The following is a 23,053-nucleotide window of genomic DNA, read 5'->3' as shown; positions in this document are numbered from 1 at the left end:
CCGGCAAGGGCAGAAAGTTAGAGGAAAGGAAGGCAAATGAGTCACAAGAACAGGGTGTTCCAAGAAAAAACAGTAAAATTTCATACCTTCCATAGCCTGCTTCATCTTTATCTTTTCTTCTGAAATATCATTAGTTTCAATCATCTGAAATAAATGTAAAATATGAGATGTAAAACAGCCCTTTACCCAAAGGTTCAAAGGAAAGTTAACAACCACAAAGCCCCATCCAAAGCAGAAGTGCATCCGGTACCCAAGTTACGATGTTTTACATCCTTCCTGAGAGGGAAACACAGGCTTTTGAGGAGTCACTTCTACCAGTAGTTGGGTACTACTGAAGGTTAACCAGTACCATCAGAGCGTGCCCACACACAACAGGCAGCTGAGCCCAACAGCGAGATTCACCCAGCAGGGAAAAGAGATCAGGCTTTCCCTGTAAGCTCTGGTTCCAGCTTTCACACACCCAGAGTTTGTGCAGAGCGATGGAAGAGCTGCCATTCTTTGGACCAGTCTCCTGTGGTTAATCACAGCGAATATTCAGGTGCAAATGCTCTTTAGCATTCAGCTTGAGACCTATCAGACAACAAGTTCCTCAACTTCTGAAGAATCTAACTGTGCCCAAAGTTATAAAAACAGTAAGAAAACGTTGATAAAATAATAATTATTGGAGGATGAATATATTAATAAAAATAATAAAAAGCAAATGCTGGTCCACATAGAGGATTCTGCCATCCTCTTTTGTCTATACTGCAATGAAAAGCCAGAGACCGCAGAGCTCACGGCCAAGCTTTCCATTGCAGAGGCCACAATTCAGCCCTTCAAGCCTCTTCACGTCCAGCAGCCTTTGGTGGGACCTCAGCACATGCCCCGGCTCAAGCAGTTGCTGTGGCCACCGCCGCTGAAAGCCCCGAGATCAGAGCCCAAGAGCCTGAGTGGGCTGCAGGATACGTCTTGAACAGAAGCAGGAGCACACCCAAAGGGGGAATACGCTGCCTGATGTACTTCTGGTACGGAAAAACTATTTAACTGCTCCTTGGAAGCGCAGTTGTGGTTCTCACTTGAAGGTCTAGGAAAGATGGTCACAAGACACATTTGTTTGTTTTACATATTTGGATAGTTAATACTGCAGTCACATTAAATTAGCTAAGACATTTAAAAATAGAATTTGTCCTGTGATACTCAAAGGCTTTCACCCATGCGTTTCTTCCCACATTTTCCTGATTTTAATCGACACATAGTTAAAATAATTATTTCAAGACTCCCTGGTTCTAATCCAATATCAATATCCCCCAGAGCCCTCTCATTTATTTAAAGGGCTCTGGAACAAGCCTCCAGCTTCTTCTTTTACATTCATTCCTGTTTGAATATTGGCTGTAATATGTGACATGTTGTAGTAACAACCCACTTTTCCCAGGGCCCTGGCTGTACTTATTGCTCACGACTGTCTTTACTAGATGAAACATGTTGAGCAACCCTTGGAACACCATTAATGCTGTAGATTCCTCCCTGGGCTTTTGCCTCTCCTGTCCAGTTCAGCATGCGTGGCATGAAGCTCTGACCTGGCCAGCAGTAATTCATGGGCTTGACTTTGCTGCCCAGAGGTGCAACTGATGTCAGTGGGGCTGTTCACGTTGGCAAATTAAACATAGGCATTGTATTCACTTCATTGGCACCTCAGTCTGGAACAGCGACTACATCGCCAGCAACAGATTTCAAGTAAGTATTCTTAAAACATGCACATTTCATGGCTTATTTCCATTTTCTGCATCCCCACAGGGACGAGTTGTAAGCTGGTTTTTTGCTCATTTCTCATGCAAAATCCAAACACAAGCAGCCTAGAGCCACGAGTAGCAATATCCTCTCCTCACTCTAGTGCAAAGCCAGCCACGTGTCCCTGTGCCGTGCCGCAAAGGCAGGATGGCATCCTGTGGCAAACAGTCAAAAAAATGAGGATGACTTAAAAAGACACAAAGACCACAGAAAATTGACTTTTTCATATTATTACTGCTCTTATTCTAGCCTTCCCTGGGAGGCTCAGGACTCCTATTCAATCAGGCATTTTATTTCCCCAGCCTGGTGCCATCCTGACCCTTGCTAGCAGCTCTTCCGCTACAATCCTTAAAGGCAGCATTTCCCCGTGCCTCTTGTACATGCTGCAAAGCCTCCCCGCTGCCTCTGCCGCATTGCTGGCTCGCTCCTCCCACCCAATCCCATCGGCTCAGCCCCCTCACCGAGGCTCTCAAACCATGCTCCACGTGCTGAGCAAGCTACGTGCTCTCTCTCAGCATGGGCAATGACTCTTCTTCCACCCTGTCCTCCACCTACCCCTAAAGGGCCTTGCTCAGTAATACGCTAAGGCTGCTGCAGCTCCTTGGAGGACAACAGCTATTGTAGAAATGATGCTTTTTCAACTAAGGACACTGCTTGCTCAGGATGAGAGCCCACCCCTGACAAACTACGATAGTCCTATTCTGCTGCCACAGCACTCACGTGCCTTCAAGCCCAGATGGGGCCCACTTGCTTCTCTTTGACTCTTATTTCGTCTAATTGTGCCACTGTACTGGCTTTCAAGAATGGGAAGACACCTTCAGCATGGAGATGCAGTGCAGAAAAAGCACTATCAATGGAAGGTAAAAACACCCAGATGCTTTGAGGCATAGAAGCCTCAGAAAATCGCACAGGGCAGCAGCTGAGAGCTACTCCTAGGAAGGGTTACTAACAGTGATAACAAACAAGCAGAATGACCCAGAAGTCATACGTTTGCATGCTGAGAAGGATGCAGGGCCTCCATGGACTGCAGCTTGTTCTCTAAGACAAGAACTTTTTCCTGCAATCTGTGGATCTCCTGTTTGCTCTGGGCTTCTGTTTTCTGCAATGTTTCATAGTCCAACATCTTCTTCTCAGCCAAAGAAATCTGCTCTTTCAAGAAAGCTATTGCTTGTGTCTGATCTTTATATTCACCGTGAAGTTTCTCCAGTTCATGCACCCTCAGCTCAGCATCTCGACACTTGTCCTTCACATCTTGGAGCTCAAGAAGGTGCTGATTGCTTTTGGTTTCCAGTTGCATTTTCCAGTTGCTGTTGCTTTTTTCCACTTCATCCACAGCCTCCTGCAACTTCAGTTTGAGGCTCTCTTTCTCCTTTATATGAACAGCTGTCTCAATGTCATGCTTTGCTTTCAGGTTCTCCAACTCAAGCTGGTGCTCCATCTTTATACTCTCCACCACCGCCTTCAGTTCCACAATCTCCTTGTGCTGGGTGTCGGGGCCTGTGTTCAATGTGGCTTTGAGGTCCTCCAGAGACTTCTGGTGGTCAGAAGCTAACGTGTCCAACTTGGACTTCCAGTTGTCCATGAGCCCCATGTTCTCATTAGTGGCTTGCTGAACTTTATGCTTTAGGTCAACGATTTCCTGTGAATACTTCTCATTGACAGCTTTCAGCTTCTCCATCTCCTGCTGGTACTTCTTTAATGTCTTCTCGTACTTCTCCTTTAGCTGGCTGCTCTCCTTCTGATGCTCCTTGTTGGCAGACAGCAATTGATCTCGTAGACGAAGAGCCTCTGACTGCAAGCCAAGGTTATGCTCAGGGGTCTCTGCTTGGTGAGAGCTCCTGAGGCACTGCCGAAGCTCATCCACCTCGCTGCGCCTGAGGCTCAGCTCCTCCTCCAGCTGCAGGATTCTGGACTTCTCCGCTACCGTGGTTAACTGCAACATGACAGAGAAGACAAAGTCAGTCCCCACCTCTCATCGCTGCATCCTTCCTTTTAGTAAGCGTGCTCCAGTGGAAGTAAATCCAAAGTACATTAGTCAAACTTCAAATAAACAGGAAAAGAATACCCAGCACCCTCCACTTCGAGTACAGTTTTGCACCAGGGTAACTATCACCAATAACTAACAGTTATGTCGTTGTGCCAATTGCAATTTGTTTTTTCTAATATCAGCCTCTCGTTTTCCCACAGAGAAACACACATCTTTGAAACAACCCTTGAAATTCGCTAGAGAGCAACAGCGGTTTATGAAAAATAATGTCCTGAAAGGGCATTATATTTCCAGACTAGGCATCTTGCCAGATGATGCACAGAGGAAATGTGACTGCACATGCAGGAATATCACAAGCATTGAAACCAGCATTAAGCATATCATGTTTCCTTTATTGCTCAGCAATCCTCAGCCTACAGACCTCTCTTCTGCATCGTAATTTGTTTACCCTGGTGTAAAAAGGAAAAGGGATTTTTTACACATGAGTACTTGTTAGAGTTTATTAGCAAAGTAAAAATAACGTAGAAGGCTAGAGGATGCAAGACAATAAATCTGGCCATGGTTAACACTGAGCATAAGGGCTATGGATCAGTGTCTTACGGTCTGAATGTAACCTAACAGGGCTGAACTACCTGCTGGTCACAGGGAGTTCAGGGGGCTGCAGCTATGGAAGGAGAAGAAGAGATTTGACTAGATGAAGTATTAGAAAAAGGCAGAAGAAACAAGGAAACCAAGCGGATCTTCCAGTGCCAAAACACAAGTGGTCAACTCCATTTCATTTCAATTGCCATTTTCCCCACTAACCGTCAGCCCAGGAGGCTGGGTATTTTTTATTTTAGATGGGCACAGGGGCATTCACACCATTTAGCCCTTTTGGAGAACCCCATGTTTGTGTTTTCTACAGCTCTAACAAATCCATTGGTGAGGAGCAAGCTCACTGTAGGCAAGTTTGCTGCTTCCCACACCACACCAGCATGGAAAAGCCTTTTCCGTATCTGGCTGCTTTTAGGATCGGGTGCGTTGTTCATCTGGGCAGCCTGTCCTGTTGCAGGAATGGCCAAGGATCAGAGCTGGTCCACCTGCACTCACCAGTATCTTCCATTTCAGATGGCAGCTCCCACAGCTGGAGGGAGGACAAAGGGAATGCCGATTGCAATGTTATTTTCTATTACAGCCTGAGGGAGCCTCGAGGCAGAATGATTTGTGCAGGGTGCAGGTATTATTTGGGCACGTTAATTGAAAGATGAATTGTGAAGAGCTCATGTGTCAAATGGTGGCATGGGGCAGAGAAGCAAACTCAATCTGAGAAACAAGTCCCCACACAAGAAGCAAAGCTAGCATTATATCGTACTACCATTTCCAGGAGAGAGAGCAAAGAAAAAAACAAATAAAAAAAATCAGGGAAGCCTAAATTCAAGCCAAAACCAATCAACCCCACAAACCAAAAAACAAAGAAACCCAAAGCAAGGCGTCATGAGCATCAACGCAGGGGGCAAGCACGCTGTTCTGCAGGCAGGGCAAGTGGGGGTCGATTACCCTGGTGTCCTCTAATTCTCTGAGGAGTTTTTCAGCCTGTGCCTTCTCAAACAGCAGGCTCTGCTCGAGCTCCCGTATTCGGGCATGCTCCAACTGCGTCTGAGTCTGGTCACACATAGGGAAAAAAGAAGAACAGTGGAGATGGGAAAAGGGGAAGGGGGAGAGAGAGAGAAAGAGAGGGAAAGAGAAGGCTGCAACATCATCTTCAGTGTACAAGACAAGGAAAGGCAGTTCACAACAGGAGGAGAATAAAGACCCAAACAAGCAGGAAAAACCCAACCAAACAGAAAATGGTCACTACGGGATTTTACATGGTACTCGTAGTGGCTATTTGCAAGAAAATGGAATCTGTGATGGGAAAACATCCCTCTGCATTAGAAAGGCGCTTCAGTGTTTTCCTGCATCAAGACTATACGGAAGACACTTCCTAAAAAGCAAAGCTCCCACCGCTGCAGACCACCAGTACAAGACCCTTGCACTACATAAGCGAATGCAAAGACCTTGCAATGATTCTCCGCATCTCTCCTCAAGAAGAATCACCAGGTAGACTGAAAAGAGTTGGAAGTTCCCATCCTCTTTTTGCTCCGGAGACAGCTTGAACCCTGCACTAGGTGGGGAAGAAAAAGCAGGTCATACTGTACGCAGCACGTTGCTAAAACCAGAAATATCTGCACTGAAAGCAAAGCAAAGAAATTTAGATACCAAACTGCTCTATAAATCAGTGCTTTAGGTTTGAATAGGGCTGCTATGAATTTCAGAGTGATTTTTGCACACGAAGACCCTAACAGCCTTGTACGCAAAACAACTATTTTTGTTTGTTTGTTTTTGCTTTTTTGTTTTTTTTTTTTTTTTTTTTAAACAGATGAGTAAACTAAGCACAAGAAGTTTATGTAACCTGCCAAATCCAGGAGCATTGACTCAGGGCATTGCTTTGGTGCCCTTCACTTTTAAAGCCGAAGTACCATACAGCTGCACTTGGTGGCAAACCTCAGGGCTTTACAACGACCACTGTAATATCATGTAAAATTTCCCATAAATAAAAGAGGAGAGGAGACATGGGAAAATGCATGCAGACTCTGGCCTTCACATTTTTTTAGCTTTCAAAACCAACATTTGCCTTTGAATTAAACTGGACCTACCAAAAACCAAACAAACCTGATCAGAACTATTTTTTTTTACCCCCATTTTCTTCCCTTCATTTTCCATATAATTATTTGCTTCCCCCTCTTTCTATTGGAACCATTGGATTATCTGCCCTTTCCTACTATAAAGCAAGTTTTGGTTAGTTGTGTACAAATGATGGAAACTGAAGTTTGTAAAAATCCATGTTTTCTCTTATGGCTTGAAAGGTATCATTATATGTATTCATAGGTGGTCAAGATCTCAACTGCCAGATATATTCAGACTACTCCATATTTTCTGTGGTCTGTTTGACCCCTGAGGGAAGAAAAAAAAAAAGATGTGGTCTCAAAGACCCAAACATTATCGAAACACCCAAATATCATCACTGAAGTGCAAAAGTTGGCTGAATGTATCCTAATAAGAAAAATAAAGAAATTTAATTTTGTAGTGAGTGGCTCCTCCCACTCTCTGCAAAGCTCAAAGATCCACATCTCAAGATGGAGCTCCAGGCTTGATTTTATTTACAGGGATAATTACTCCATTGACACTAATTTTCCTCAATTTACACTAGCTCAAAATCCCCAAGTGAAACTTCAGCAACACAAACTTTTGAAATTACCTTAACTGGTGGCAGCACGTCAGATATTGGCTACCTGAAGATGCTGACCTATCACAAAACTAATCTCTGAATCTCCCACAGAAACTCTCTCAACACTCCTGAGGTTGACGCTCAAGTTCCCAGTCAAGCTTGCTCAGTATCTACCAATCCTGCTATTTTCCAAGTCTGGAAAAACACATGAAAATAGAGGAGAAAAATAATCAGGGAAGAAAGTTAGATCAACTGTTTTACAGTCCTTAAATATACCTTCACTTAAGATTCCCATCAAGTCCTGTGTTATTTCTTATTTTAAGCAAATTGGTTTGCCTAGCCAGTATGACTCAGAGCCTCAAATCCAAAGTTTTCCTGCACTTTAAGGAAGTTCAGAGCTGAATTTTAGACTTCCTTCTTGCTATTAGCCTTAAATTACTATTCACAAATTACAAACTGACTTCCCACCGGTGTTCAAGGTATGAGGTAGGTTCCAGGAGATGAGCACGAGATAGTTCCTTGAAGAGGTTAATATTTCCTATAACAACACAGTTTTCCACCATGAAAAGCCCTTCTTGAAAGGTTTTGTTTTCCTGCAATTGCTTTTCACCTTCCAAAGCACTATAGCATCAGCATTGCCAACCAGGATCAAAAATGGGTTGAATTCACAACTACATTTCAAGGCTAAATCCGCAGCTCCTCCTGCTTTATCAGAGGTCCAAAAACTGGACCCGTATCTCCAGGCTTCAGACACATTGATTTCTTTACTCAAAGAGCTTCTAGGGATGCTGCCTGCCACGCTCCACACCCGAGAGTCCCAGCTTTGTTCCAAAACTACATATTATGAGAAATACCATGGGATTTAGCCTAGCCTTCAGCAGAAACCCTAGATCCAGGGACCACAGAGGAGATAATCTTTTCTTAACAGCCAGTAACAGACATGATGGTAAGGGCAAGATAAACATTCTCCTCTGAGTACTCAGAAGAGGGCTGTTGGTGTAAGAGGACTACAAGACCAGAGGAGGGGAGACAACTGTCACTGTGTTTTGCTTTTGGTATTTGGGTGGTTCGTTGAGCTCTAGCTAGGGATGCGAAGGGCTGTGCCAGCAGCCACTGGTTGACTTCGTTGTGATTTTAAAGAATATCACGAACAACCATTTTCCATGAAACATACTGCAACATGAAGGAGCACTTATCCCCCTGATCTCCAATGACAGATTTTTTTCTTTAAGTGAATTACTTGCTTCTGGAAATCCTAACTGCCTCCACAACAAAGGAGGGAGGTGAGAAATAACTCCAGTGCGTCAGTCATTCAGTCTGAGCATCCAAATTAGACAGGACAGAATGTAAAAACTGACCAAAGTCCTCCGACAGTGCCTGTGCTGTCACCGGTGTTGGACCCACGGGGGAACATCCCAGTTCTCTGGATCGCAGGAAACCAAGCTGCTCCATGGCTCTTCCCTAAGAAGTTATTTGTTCTTCTGTACAGACAAACATGGAAGTGGGGACAGGACCCTGGCAGCCTGCAAGAAGCTTGGCCACATCCCCATTGCAAAGCAACTCCTTTCCAGCCCAAATGAAAATTAGATCTATCCTCAGTTTGGGACCTGCAGTTGCAGGAGCACTTATGTCACAGCAGCTTACCATCTTGCTAAAACATGGTGGTTTTTTTTAAAAATATATCTAAATATACCTGCTAGCTAACCCTGGTCCCATTACCATTGCTCCACAGCCAGGCTTAAACGCTTAAAGCTTACACAGGGACGATCCACTCTCAATGGGAGCGATGGATCAATCACCCTTCTCTAAAGCACTGGGGAAACCTATCATCAAAGCTCAACAGAATCAAGGAATCAAACAAGAATCAACAGAAACCTGATTTTGCACCCACGCACTAGGCAGAAACTGCACTTGCTGTCCTTTAGCAAAGGTCTGCTATCAGTGCATTGCTAATTTACACCCTGTCAAACACATTACTCTGCTTCAGCTTCTGGATAAAGAGGAGAGGTTTATGCCAAGAGGGTCAAAGCCATAGCAACGTGCTCCGTTGCCTAGTTTTCCCATTTTCCTGGGCTTTTATTGATATGACTGAAGCACAGGAGCAGGTCCCTTGACATTTCTGGCTGTTCCTAACCTAGCACTCTAGCTAAAGATAAGGGAAAGTCCCGATTTACACACGTAGAGCAGAGCCTTGCTTTCACAGAAGTATTTTCTTTTCCTTTTCTCCCCCCCCACAGAAAAGCCTCCCACTCAAGGGCAAGCTCCCAACACCACTTCCAGTTTGCACAATATGCAACAGCATCGCTCTGAGCAACAACCCTTCCAAATGAAAGGGTATCCTAGTGTCAAACCCCACGCTCGTGGGCAGAGAACTCCACACGAGGGTACTGCAGATCAAACAATATCCGGCATTTCAGCTGGAACAGAATAGCAGTGATTGTGTGTGCCAATTAGCTGCTAATAACAGGACACTGCGGGGACAGTGACTGAGCAGTCAAATTATTTCTACAGTGGAAAAACATATGTTGAAATGCATTCAGATACAGTCAGATGTTAACATGGCTTGGCAAATCATGGCAACATTTAAAGCCAGGCTGGCTGCATGTGATTAATTCTAGGCAGCTCCTTGCATTATTAGTCATTGGGCAACACACCAAAGAACAATCTTCACAGTTTATACCACGGTGTTCTGCAGCAGGTCCAAAGCCATCAATAAAGATAATGTATTTGTTTAGAGTAGAGCAAAAGGTGGCAGGAATTACTCAGGTGAGGCCCCACATGCAATTTCAGGTTTTAACCCCACGTTTTGGTAAGGGTGTTGGGAATTACCTCCAGATCCCCCTTCGTGATGGATTCTTCCTCCACACGGAACTGCAAGTCCTCCACTTTCCTGGGGAAGAGAAAAGACACAAATAGCAATCAGTAACACCCAGATCAGCATCCCATTTCTAAGCAGCCATTGCACATGGGCCTCCCCAGCACAACCGAAGTCTGAGAGGAGAGGGATACAGACTAACTTTGCACAAAAACAGCTGGGCAGAAGCTAACCAGCACGACACGTGGAGCAAGACAGTCAATAAGCAAGCCTTCCGCATAGCAAACATTTGCCTTCTTGCAAGGTACGCGCTCACAGACATGCTGTTTCTGCTGCACCACCTCTCAGCAAGCACAACTGCTATTCACTGCCACCGGGATCCTGAAAACATGAAAGCCACAACCAGGTTTCACTGGTTTTCTTAGATCTTGTTACCCTGCAGCCGAGCACTGGGCAATTCCTGTGCCAAATGCACAGGGTCCATACAAAATATTCCAGGGGAATCAGAGCCTCTGCGTTCTTGGCAGAGGGTGGGCAATGCTTGATGTTTCCACAACAGGGAAATGGTGAGCTACTCTGGCAGAAAAGCCTTCACCAGAGATTGTATAGGCCAGTCATGCATAAATGCACATAAAAATCACATGCACAAATGCAGAAGTGCCTAGGCCTCTTTCGCAAAGTCTGAAGAGAAAAATCCAGTAACAATACAAAACAATTCAATCTTCTGCTAAACTCAGTCTCTTTGTTCTCTTTACTGATTTAAAAAAAAGGCAATGAGGAGGATGTTGAGCTGGTAGCCAGATGTAAGGACTCTGATTTTGTTACAGACAAAAATAGCTGTGAGTGTATATATCTAACTTCATAAACAAGCTTCCTTGTCTAAACCTCCTCTAATCAGAGGAGGCATCTGTTGATATTTAGGAAAGAACTCAGCTGTCTTGTGTTAGAGGGCCTCCCGGAGCTGGGAAAGTGAGCTGCCTACCAGGAGAACGGGGAGACTTGTGCACGAAAGAACAATTCGTCCTCAGGAGGGGCATCACTCAATTGAAATCAACACTGTTTTCAGTTACTTAATACAGAGAAATGTCTTTCTATTCCCACTGAAGAGCTTAATTATATATATGGAGCAATTGGATTCCACGAATGACAAGCAGATCTTCACTCTTATCCAGAGAGGAAATGTATGCATCATCATATACACAGGGATGGGGCCTCTGGGACGTGGGGAGATGATGAATCACACTACAGTAAGGCTGTACTCCAGTTTGACTTCCCTTCCTCAGAAGGAATGTCTGTAAGGTCATCACATCACAAACTGAGGGGAAAGAAATGGTCTTTAGCAAAGCCAGGTTGTACAGAAAGGGTAGGGGTCTGGGATGGCCCAACCTGCAGAGTTCTGTTTACCATCCAGTTTTGTTTTTATACCGTATCCTTAGCCAAGAATATCTGAAGGCAAAGCTTTATCACCGTCCACACCCTTGCCATGAGTTAATCCCACCTTTACTGAGTAATTCCAGTTTACACAGTGACACGGCTGAGTTTGGTCAGGGTATCAAACCCCAGAGTTACTGATATTACTGGAGGTCTCCGTTCCTTCAGGCTAATAATGCTGCTTCCCCCTGCTTTGTGTCGGGAACCAAACAACAGGGAAGATGGCTGGAAACCCTCAACAACTTCACTGCCCAGGAGGAGACCCAGACTATTTGGCCTTCTACGGGCAGTGGAAGATCAACTGTTGTCCACCTTGTATTGTCAGTGCAACATGTGCCATGGTCAAATGCTCTTGGACACGCAAGCAGCCTGTCAAATATTTATCAGGGTCATCACAGGAGGGCCAGCACTGAGAGTCCTAAACAGGAATGGAAACTGTTAGACTCTTTTTTTCTTAAGTGCTACATACATTTGGCAGGAAAGTGGGACCAGTCATGAAACTCCTTTTGATGGCAAAACAGAGCTGCCCCTATCCGAAGCATGAGCTGTCCTGGCTGGCTGTTTGTCTTCTGCCTTTCATTGCATTGCAACAAGGGGGCAGGTTCAGCAGAGGACATTCAAAAAACCTGAGATGGCTCACGTCACAGAATTTAGCTCACTGCAACCCCACCGAATGATATAGCATTGAGTCTCCTCTAAGAGCCCTAAGACATAGGAACGTACAAGACTAATTGGAAATACTTCACTGTTCAGTTGTCATTAGCAGCAGTTTGTCAGCAAATGGGGGCAGTCACTGTACTGGATACCCAACCCTAGACAAGAGTCACATTAGATGTGCAACTGCAGCAAAATTGTTCTAAACTTCCCATTACCTGAAGCAGCACACCCCTTCCCTACCTGCAGGCAGACCACAGTGGCCAGGAGAGGGGAACACAGCATATTTGAAGCACTGGAAGACATCCAAAGATGACGTTCCCAGTCACTTTCTTCTCCTTAGATCCAATGAACGATGTTCTTGGGTAAAAGCCTTATCTCCCCCATGACTTCACCTCCCCCACACCCATCCACTCCTCCTTTACCTCTTCTCCTCTTCCAGCTGGTTCAACAGCTCAATCTTCTCCTTCTGCATCCCATCCACCAGGGCTCGTGCTCGCTGCAGGTTTCCTTCTGCCTCCGTGACGTACTGCAGCAAAAAAAGAGCCCGAGCCACAAAAGTAAACAATGTTTGAAGTATAGAGTTGTTTAAAAAAGGATCAGGACAAGGGAACAGAAGGTTTTGATGATCTGTTTCAGAGGCTGCTATGGAAAGAAGGTAGATTTTCCAAAAAGGACAGTATGTAGGTATCAAAAAGAAAAAACCTGCTCAATCTCCAGCAGCTTGTAAATTTGATCCATGCTTCAGTGCCTCTCTGACTTGAACCCTTTGGAGAATCTAGCTCTGATTAAGAGTTAAGCACCTGAAGCCTGAACAGTTTTGAAAATCTGGTCTGACATGACCAGATGCAATTCAGCCATGATCATGAAGCATGAAGTCATTTCAGACTTGCGCTAATTCATTTGTTACTGGTAATTACTGGAAAATACTACACACAAGGAAGATGTCAGCTTGCAGTTGATTTGCCAATTTCTCCTGCATTTCTGATAGGCAGCTGTGGCCCACCACGCAAAGATATACAGTGCCATCAACGCTCCCTAGTAGCTGACCGGGGTTTATAAACATGAGTGAGGAATTTAGGGCAACAGCAGTCATTGAAGAGCCACTTATTGACGAATAGCACAAACACAACTCCTCTCTTTAAGCATTCAAATGCATAAAATATCATTTGTACAAATGCTTGTGCAAAAAAGCTAATATGATCAGTCTGTTTTCCTTACAGATCTCTTGACTTTATTAATGTGATAAAAACATCCCCTCTGGCAGGAAAGCAGCGACATATGAACTGAGCTGATGTTCTCAGCAGTGTCCGATAGCATCAAGAAACCACTGCAATGCAGTCACAGTCAAGGCCAGACTGGGTGGCTAAGGGGAACAAGTTTGCCCTCCACTTGCATTTCAGCATTCGAATGTATTGATCCACCAGACACAACCTATCTACTGTCCTCCTTCTGACACAGCCCTTTTTCTGCTCCTGGCTTGGGGCAGAGAGAGCACACGTTCCACTGGCTGGAGTGGAGAAAGAGCCTCAGCTTAACCCACCATGCAGGAAGCTGTCTCCACATGAAAGGCAGAAATTCAGAGCCCAGGTTTCGCATCAGGAAGCTATACACGGATAACGTTATCACGATCTGAAACTTTCAGAGGATGCCAGGTATTTGCGTGCTAGCGATAAAGCCACGTCACCTCCTACCTGCTCGTGCTGGGCCTTCATGATGGCAATCTCTTTCTCCACCTCACAGATGTGGCTGGTGGCTTTGGCAACCTCAGCCCGCTCCAGGTCACGCTCTGCCAGTAGCTGTTCGATGTGCTGCTGCTTCTCCTTCAGTGCCTCCTGGAGAGCTGTGGTGCCAGAGATTTTTCGGGCATATCGAGAAGAGGTCTCTGTCAGCTGGGGAAGAGAATTCAAAAGAGACAGGGGTAAAGCTGTGTCCTTCCCAGTCTAGAACAACTCAAAGTCCCCTGTTAAATACAGCTCACCAGCTGATCATTTGTTAGGCTGCACAGAGCTGCAGCTCCAGCTCCAGGTTCTCTGGGCCCTACAGGTGGGGTTAACAAGTCTGCAAAACATCTAGGCACTGCTTACAAGCTCAACAGCTCTGCTACACTGCAACGAAAGGACCATTTCCCAAAGGATGTGCAGTGGGAATTGGTTCAGGAAAGATTATTATGTATTGTATCATCTGCGTTCTTAAATATATGTTATTGATGACCTGCACTGGTACAGTCAGCGAGCTCAGCTGGGAGGACTGATCTCCACTGGAGACTGGCATGGGCTAGTTGGATGCACACCCTCGTCCCCAGCCAAGATGACTGCAGGTGCTATGCAGCACACACTAGGTAGTGTGTAGAGGTAGAGCTTTTAATAATATTGCTGCCCGCTCTGTGTCCGCCTTCTTGAGTACCTGCCAAAGCACAAGGCATGTGATCCAGGAGGGTGTCAGCCCCCCACAGTAAAACGCAGTCAGGAGCTTGCGCACAGCTCTTCAACACAGCAGCACGCTGCTACGCAACCACGAGGGACAAGAAGCAACGGCATTTTTTTGCAGGGATCCTGTACAAAACTCGCTCTTGACAGTGGAGCTGAGATTCATCCCATTGCAAATAGCACTTTGGGCTCTTTAATGGTCACAATTGCTCTCGTGTCCATGGAGGGAGTCCTATTTGTAAGGTGGGTAACAGTATCCCACACTCCACTCCCCTCATCTCATTGATGGTGAAGGAGCAGCTGCTGAAACAAAACCCCAACCCTCCCACTCTGTAGAGCCGGGTCACAGAAGTGGATCGAGGCTGCACAGTCTCTGGAAAGAGCCACTCACCAGCCCGCTGCGGCTGGGCCTGCCCCCAACAGACGATGCCACCGAGCTGACGGAGCTGATGGAGGAGCTGCTGGGGCTGTGGGTTAAGGCAGACACTCCCATGGCCATTCGTTTGCTCTTCTTTGCCTTGGCAGGGCTGGTTGATGGGAACCCGATCCGGATCACCTTGTGGATGGGAGCAAAGAGGCCAAACTTGGGAGGGCACTGAAAATACCTGTAACACAAGAGATGCACCAAGTCAGAAGTGGTAGAGCATCCATCCCGCCCGAGCCTTGCAGAATAGCATTGCTCAGCAATACGCAACCCCGGCCCTCAGCTCATCTCTCGGTGCTTTGCTGTGACATCGTTTCCCGCGTGCGAGCGGTTGGATTATTCTCCTCTCCTGCCACTTAAGAGTAGCGGCAATCTCCACGTTTTCACTTGCGGTGCTTAAGCAGGGAAACCCGAGATAATTGCCACGCACTAGCACTAGTTGCTGTGCACTTTGATGAGATGCCAGGAAAGACCCATCTGGTAGCCTGGACAGCACGAAGATCCCAATACATAACCACAGCGAGAGCACACGCACTCCTTCCTTACTGCAACATGCCAACCTTCCCAAAACTCGCATGTTCTCTACCCTGCTTTGCAAGAAAGTCACATAGCAAAGCGTGTCAAATAAAAAGATCTGAATCACACAGCTCTGTATAAACGTTCCCCCCAAAACAGAAGGGGAAAATGGCAGCTCCTAACTTTGAAGCTAAAAATACCATTACAGCAAACTCCAGTGTGTGCCATCTCCTCTGGGTGGCAGAGAAAGGGAAACTGGTCCCCATGCAAACAAACTTAGAAAGAAACAAGCATAAAAAAGGGAGGATCAGATAATTACAGTGCAAGCTCTTTTCCACAATTACAGTGAGTCCGATGATTATGTCTCTCTGGAGCCCTCTTTCAGAACACAAATGAGCCAAAACCCACAGCATCAAACCTTGGAAACCCCTTCAGAGCTGGGGCCAACCGGCTCAAGCCAGGGTTTATCTGTTGCTGGCCAGCTGCACTGCAGCAAATAAAACCAGATCATCTCCAGGCATCGCATCCCCTTGTTTCAAGGGAGTAGTCAACATAGAAAACTGTCTCCATTAAGAGTTCTTTCTCAAAGGCTTCGTAGCAAGGTTAGGGGAAAATACTGGGCCATATGATAGTCCGTCTTATGTTAACATAAAAAACGGGTCCTAAGGAATAAGTGACATAAATCCAGCTTTGCTAGTGCAAGTCCTCTCTCTCCAGATGTGAGCAGCTGCTTCCCCAATTCCCTTTTCTTTTTAAGTGCTGGCAGCCACACGGCCGTATCACAGGCAGACCTCTGTGTGCTTGGGAGGCCAGAGAACAGCCTGATCTCCAGACAGATGAGAAAGTGATTAATTTTCAAACATCTGCTCAAGCCTGATTTTTTCTATAACAGTCTTTAAAAAAGAAAATAAACCACACCAAACCAAAAACAACCCTTAACAACCCAAAATCACTTTGCCCCCTCTGCTTGCTGCCAACACAGGCTCTTGGGTTTGGCCAACCAGCCATATCGCAGGCTGACCTTGCTGCGGAACAGAGACCCAAGGAAGAAAATCAGTCTGACCTCTTGCAAACCAGCCAAAACCCTGCTCAGCATCATATTCTCAAACTGAAGTAGGCACAGGCGGACCAACAGCACGGCACAGCCCCTTCCACAGGTCTAAGCATAGACTGGTACTTGTGGCTGTACAACGATGCCAAAGGCTAAGCCCCTCAAAAGCCCCCTGGCAGCTCTTAGCAAGTCCAAACTTGCATCACTCTACATCTGCTCATTTTCTTTTAGTCCAGACTGGAAGTGGTTGCAATTAACTTTTATAGTTCAGAAGCAGGAATTGGGTCCAGAACACTTGGCAGCACAAAAAAAAAAAGAAAAAAAAAAACGGCTTGAAAACCAAGAGCTGCTCCCACCGAGCGGTAAGGAGGTCTATACCCACATTACAGAAAAGAAACGGAGAAAAGTGGCATTGTGATGGCAATGCAAACTGCAGGTGGGAAACAGCACAGGAAATTTTGAAATAGATAAAAAAAAATCTTCAGTGTCCAAGGCCTGTAGCTGATGTTTCAGACTATGTGAAAGCAAAGGCATGAGCAGTTTAGTGGGCAAAGACTCCCATAGGAAGAGAGGCAGAGAAGGAAGAACAGCAAAATAAACAAGTAAAGGTTAATATACTAGAGATGTGTAAGTGGAACTTGCTTGGCTTTGTGGATAAGAAACCAAAAAAACCCCACCAGATCCCCTCTAGTCTCCTGTGCAGACAGGAAAGCAGATGCAGCAGCCCCACAGTGTCTCAGCAGCACCCATCTGAGGGACGGAGAGGGGCTCACCACAGTGACATCCCTCTCTCGGGCACTGCTACAGAACCACAGCCTGCAGGCAGCCTCCACCAGAGAACCACAAGCTGCTCAGGAAACCCCGGCCCTTCATCCTTCCCTTGACACACATCCAGACCTGGATGCCTTTCCTGAACCTGCAGGAGAATCGGAGCGACCCTCCTCAAATTCCAGGTGATTCACCACCGCCTCAACTGGAGAACCCACGGCAGCAAAGATGGAGACAGAGTCCTTTCCTCGCTCATTTGCCCACGTGTTTGCTCTCCTACTTCCACCAGCCTCCACCATCTCCAGTTGCTTCTTTGGACCCGACTCTCCTGCTGTAGCAGACGGCTACTGCGGCAGCGAGCACTGGTCTCGGGCAGCCAGGCCAAGGATGCTCACTAGATGGCAACAACCACCAAAGCAGAGAGACTCCCAGGTCCTGGGCGGTCTCTGCCCAGACTGATTCTGGCAGGACAACCTCAGGGCAGTATCAGGAACCCCATGTGGCAGTGGCAAACATGGGGAAGATTGTCCGAGGGCTGCCTGCATGCACCGAGGGAGTTAGTTTTACTATATTGGCTTCTCCTCCAAAACCCTGCCATTGAGATCGGCACGTGCTATAAGAAAATCAGAAGGTTGGATGAAGGCTCAAAGGACGAAGAGGGGCAATGCTGCAAACCTGCAGCCAGATCCTTGGTGCACAGAGAGCCCTTCAGCTGGGGAGTCCACGTGTACCACTGCTATATCAGCTAGTATCCTCTATTGCTACAGGATCTGCAAGATCAGCCTGGATGCAAGGGGCAGGGATGCCTTACGGACTTCCCTCAATCTCCCCTGTTTAATCCAAACCTCTTAATTCACTGCTGTTCCCCAACCCCTGCTGTGGAGCTCAATTCTTCCTGCTTTTGATAAAGCGTGAAACAAAAGAGAAGCCTTGCGGACAGGGCATATACCATAACAACCTCAGCCAAGATGTAGCAGTTTCAGAAGATAGATGACTTCCAAAAGTTGGATTTTCAAAACACAGCGACAGCGGTGTGAGGACGAGAGGCAGAGAGAACACCCTTACACTCACATCTGCCTTCCACACCTTCCACATGCACAGAGACAACAAACAATTTCTGAGCACCCTGAAGATTAAGCTTAGAGATAATCTGTAGTGTTATGATAAAGCAGGGACTTGGATTCACTCCATGACTTATTTTCTACCATCCTGGTTCTTTTCTTTGGAAAAAAGGGTGGAACTCAGCCATCTGCTGCCAATCGTTTTCTACTTTCTTATCGTAATATTGAACAAGGCAGTGTTTCTCTTATTTTAAATGAAAACACATGGTTGCTGGACAAAACGAGGCTGACCCAACACCAGAAACCTTTTCTACAGAACCTGAGATCTAACAAAGGAGGAACTCTCAGCTCCTCGGTTTCAAAGCTAAATCTCACCTCTAATGCAAGATTCCCTTAAGAAGCTCGAAGAAATCAACTGTATTTCCCACTACAGGAACTTGTGAAGGACAAGGACTCAGTTCCACCTTTATTTGCAGCAGGGTCAAAGTGCTGCTGTGTAACTCCGATTTTAACATCCCCAAGCTCAAGGTCTGAGGCTGGGCGTCATCCCCTTACTTAACTTTCATGTGAACAGAAACAGCTTTCCAGCAAGCCTGCGAGAGGTCCCTGCCCAGTTTTGTAGACACTAACAAGGGCTTTTTTTGAAAAGAAAATAGCGGAGGTGCCTACGGAGTCAGAGATGGCAAGACCAATCAGCAGACAGCTGTCACGCTACAGAATTAGTACAAGGACAGACAACAACCACCAATTGTTCTTTCAGATCTCTGAAAATTTGTCCCTGGAAAGAACAGAACAAATAACATTAAGCTGAGGGGGAAAAAAGAGTCAAATCTTTATCTTCTAAAGTTCTGACAGGGTGAATTATAGATATAGCTCAAGAAGCAAGTTTATGAAGGGGATGTGTGGTAGAAAGTAGAATCACAGAATCAATTTCTAGCAAAAACTACATCCCACTGGAAGTTATCCTTCTCTCCCTACTCTCTCCTGTTTCCTGAAGCCACTCAGGTTACTTTTTCACAGGCATTATCTGATCCTGCTTTAAAATGCTCCAGTGATGAGGTTTCTATTAATCTCCCTGCAAAGCTATCCTAAAGCCTAAGAAACTCAAAACTGGACTCTTCCTCCCAACCCACAGTGTCCCACCAACCCTGGTGGACCCTACATGCCCCAGCCTGGGTTTGAGAACGCACAGTACCTTGTACCAGCAACCGCCCCGTCGTTCTTCCCCAGGGGTTCATCCAGCTCCACACCACACCACTCTCCTTTGGCAAAATCCGTCTCTCCCACGTAGCGCACAACTCCTGTCTTTGTCCCACCAACCTGTTGGAGATAAAGTGCCGACGGTTAGAGACGGCAGCGCTGGCACTGCCACAGGGGACTGAAGCTGGGACAGCTATGGAGAGGAGCGCGGGGGAAAAAGACATCGGTATTTTCTGTTTCAAATCTAACAAAACCAGAACAGAGAGTTTTTATATCAGGTTCTCCCAGCACTAAAGATATCTCTCCAATAACTACAAGCAAGTTGACAAACTCCCGCTTTTGGACCCGCCTGGAAGATGTCAGAACAAATATAACGAAAACGTATTTCAAGGCGTCAACTAATTGCACAAAGTTACTTGTGAGGCCATGAAGGAGTTCAAGCCCTCCCAGCGCAGCTTACACCTGCCTTCTGTAAAGAACCGAGACCTGCACTAGCGGGGTTCCAGTCCTGTGCTCTTTCAGCCGGCACTTCTGAGCAATACTGGGACAGGACAAAGGGACAAGCTCAGCCAGGAAGGCACTCATCGCTCTTCAGCTTGTCCCCATACAGGGTTTGCTAGGACGTAGCGAACAGCCCTCCCAGCAAAGCTCTCAAAATAGGCATTTTGTACAGAAAAATACCTCCGCTTTTACTTACACATCCCACATCAATTCACGGCACCAGCGTGCTGCATGGGAAAGGGTCTCGTCTCACTGCTGGGCTTCTACCAGCACAGATTTTTTCCCCTCCGTGGAGAAATAAGAATAAATCACACCTTTTGCTCCCATATATACACTTAAAGCTTTCAGCGTGCTGAGTAGACTCTAGGAGAGCATAAGTCAGGAATGTATGAAGCTATGTTTTGATCACTGCTATGAGAGCGCGTTTCACTGAGCAGCAGCTGCCTCTGCACTAGAAGCTCCTACTTAGATATTTGCACTGAGAAAAGAAAGACAGAAAAGTAGGAAGGTGGTTCTAAAGGTTCATACTTCAAGTAAATCAGCGTATGATTTAAACCTTTTTTAGCCTATCTCTGGTAAAGCCTAGGTTCAAGGAAGAAAGCTTAAAAAAAAAGTTTAAAATTAAGTTTGCAGCTTTATCTTGAATGACTTGTGGCTATTAATTTTCTTAATATTAAATTTTCCATAAATGGGTATCAACAAGAGTAATATTCTCCAACAGAAAACAGTGATAGTTGAATGCAGAAATCTCCAGGTTTGTGTACTCTGGGGCAGGGATGTTACAGATTTACCAATTCTGAATCCCTAAAAATTCTGAAAATTGCTTATGCAAAGGAGAAAGTTTTCCCAGCCTAAAAATAACTGCACCTGAATGGACTAGAGAACACAGCTCCGAAGTCTGGGTCCTACCTCAAGTCCTGGGAGGCTGCGCTGCAGCTTGAGTTAGTCTTCTGTAATTTCTCTCACTAGGGATTCAAAGTGCTGCTTATGGAAAAACCTTTGTTGATGTTGTTCTCTTTGCTATAGGAAGGAGGAAAATATTTGCCAGCAGGAAAAGTATCACTAGAAAGCTTTCTAGTCCTACAGTGCGTCCAGGAGTACAAAGATGATTCCATTTCAGTATTAGGTACTTGGCAAGTTACAGATTTGAACAGTTGCAGTAAAATTCTTTACCTACCACTCACAGTCAAATGGCAGTCCCCTTTTTGATTTATTTGAGTTTATACAGATTTAGCCTCTTAATATTAATGCAGTGATTTAATGCCATTCTAACACATTTCTATAGCTGCAAGTTGAACTCAATAGAGCTGTAATTCATCTTAATGTCATTTATAGGAACTTACCGTTGCTGGTAACTCCCTCAATTTTATTTTTATCGAGTTTTAATTATAGATATTGAGCCACATTTCCTTTACCAAGCCACATGATCCCGACCCCACAGAGCCTCATGTAAACACCTTCAAAACCTGATGAGCTCCCTCCATCAGCGTGACTCTTACCATGCTATTCTGGGGCATCTACTAGAGGGCCACACTCCTCCGTCCACACAAACAATAGGACCACTCAATTACGTCCCCAGAGGTACTACTTATTTTGAGAAAGCCATTTCCAAACAGGAGAGAAAATAACTAGCCTTATTGACTTAATACACACACTATCTAATCATGCCAACACCAAAACTGCGCAGTAGGAGAGCAGGTCCCGTTCCTCCCAAAAGCCACATACCAGTGAAGATGCTAAGTGCAGATCAGGTCTAACACTCCCCCAAACAGCAATGTGATTCTCTGCTCCCAAAGCGATGTATTTTATTTTCTCTTTCAAGCATTAATTATTCTGCCATCTTTTCTATAAAATACACCCTCACCATGCAGCATTATCTTCTCCCCCAAGCCAGAACGGACACATCTGCTCCCCAACAGCCTGGGCTCCCCGCATCCCGACAGGGCTGACAGTATAGCCAGAAGCCAGTATCGGGCTGTCACACTCATGTGCCAGCACTCAACCCTCTTGTTGAGCTTCCCATCTTTTGGCAGGCACACAGAAACACTTATGGATGGAGAGCCTAGAAAATTCACCCGACTCAGACATGTAGATTTATTCAGCCCTGATAATCTGCTAATGCTGCTAAAATAAATAATGCGTTTGGAAGAAGCCAACTGGCAGGTCGTATCAGCGCACGAAACAGCCTCCTCGAAACAGAAGCATTTGTTTCTATCAGACCCTTCAATAAATCAGAGGTATCACCTTGGAAGGAGGATAAAAGGCAGCTTGTGAAAGCCAGGGAGATTCGCAACTGCCCAGCATAACTCATGGTAGCTCACAGCCGCCTCCTCTGCCCATGCCTAGCTTTGGTACCACGCTCCACAATCCGGGCGTCAAAGACAGCCCAGCGTGGATGGCTCCTACTGGACTAACACGACGGCCATCACCACGCTAGAGACCAGAGGATTTCCATCCCGTGAACATCTCAGCCTGCCACCAGCATCAGTGCCACCCCGAGTCACGAGTTCCTCTATGTCTGCATCTCTCAGCCTGGCACGTTAATCAGAGCCACAACCACACCTTCCACGTGCCGAGTGTCCGGAGGTAAGCAAAGACAAACGGGACAAGGCAACCCGTCTCTTTGCTAAAGCACGAGAGAGCACAGAGTTCACAAGGCTGCCGGCGAGCTCAGCTACACCCCGGCAGTTCAGACATGCCACGGCTTTTGTAGTTGGCAAGTTTCGTTCAAAAATGAACAAAACTCCCAAAGCTTTTCTGAGACGCCTTTAATAGTTACCTTACCAAAGCTATTACTGAGATTATTCATGCCCAAGAGAATGGGATTTTACCAAATGTAAAGTGTTATTGGTTTTAGTTATAGCTGGTTTTGAAAAAAGAACCAAAAAGCAACTAAAAATAGTTCTTTATTGAAGCTCCAAAAAACGGAGACAATATTGACATAGTGATAAAGGATTTTTTATTTTGGAGGGTATTTTGACCAGAATCAACGTTCCAAGTTTCTCTGCTTCAGGTAAAAACACTTATGATTAACTTTAAGCTCATGGTGGTGCACCCTCTCCGGCTGGATTCAGGCAGCCTCACAGCCACACGCCTCTCATCTCCTGGAAAGTTCAGCCCCAGGCTGAAGCTCTCTGCCTCAGCTCCCCTGCCTTTTTCATGCCTTTGACTAAACACCCTCTTCCTGACCTGGCCTTTCCTC

The 23,053-nt window shown here is 45.8% G+C and overlaps 1 protein-coding gene across 2 annotated transcripts in view; it reads right to left on the bottom strand.

The window, feature by feature from the left end:
• CLIP2 (CAP-Gly domain containing linker protein 2) overlaps window positions 1–23,053 on the bottom strand; it is an 80,784-nt gene that overhangs the window by 11,852 nt on the left and 45,879 nt on the right. The window contains exons 4-11 of one of the 2 annotated variants that reach the window (XM_075168996.1): window positions 19,346–19,470; window positions 14,722–14,935; window positions 13,596–13,793; window positions 12,327–12,430; window positions 9,831–9,891; window positions 5,291–5,395; window positions 2,756–3,700; window positions 87–144 (exon numbers count right to left, since the gene is read on the bottom strand). In XM_075168996.1, coding sequence (XP_075025097.1) covers window positions 87–144; window positions 2,756–3,700; window positions 5,291–5,395; window positions 9,831–9,891; window positions 12,327–12,430; window positions 13,596–13,793; window positions 14,722–14,935; window positions 19,346–19,470 — 1,810 coding nt within the window. The remainder of the gene's footprint in view (window positions 1–86; window positions 145–2,755; window positions 3,701–5,290; window positions 5,396–9,830; window positions 9,892–12,326; window positions 12,431–13,595; window positions 13,794–14,721; window positions 14,936–19,345; window positions 19,471–23,053) is intronic. The other variant, XM_075168997.1, reaches the window with a different exon arrangement.

The sequence above is a fragment of the Calonectris borealis genome, chromosome 19, assembly GCF_964195595.1.
Source record: "Calonectris borealis chromosome 19, bCalBor7.hap1.2, whole genome shotgun sequence".
Taxonomy (NCBI): domain Eukaryota; kingdom Metazoa; phylum Chordata; class Aves; order Procellariiformes; family Procellariidae; genus Calonectris; species Calonectris borealis.
The sequence above is the reverse complement of the archived record's forward strand: the minus strand, read 5'-3'. Positions and strand labels throughout refer to the sequence as shown.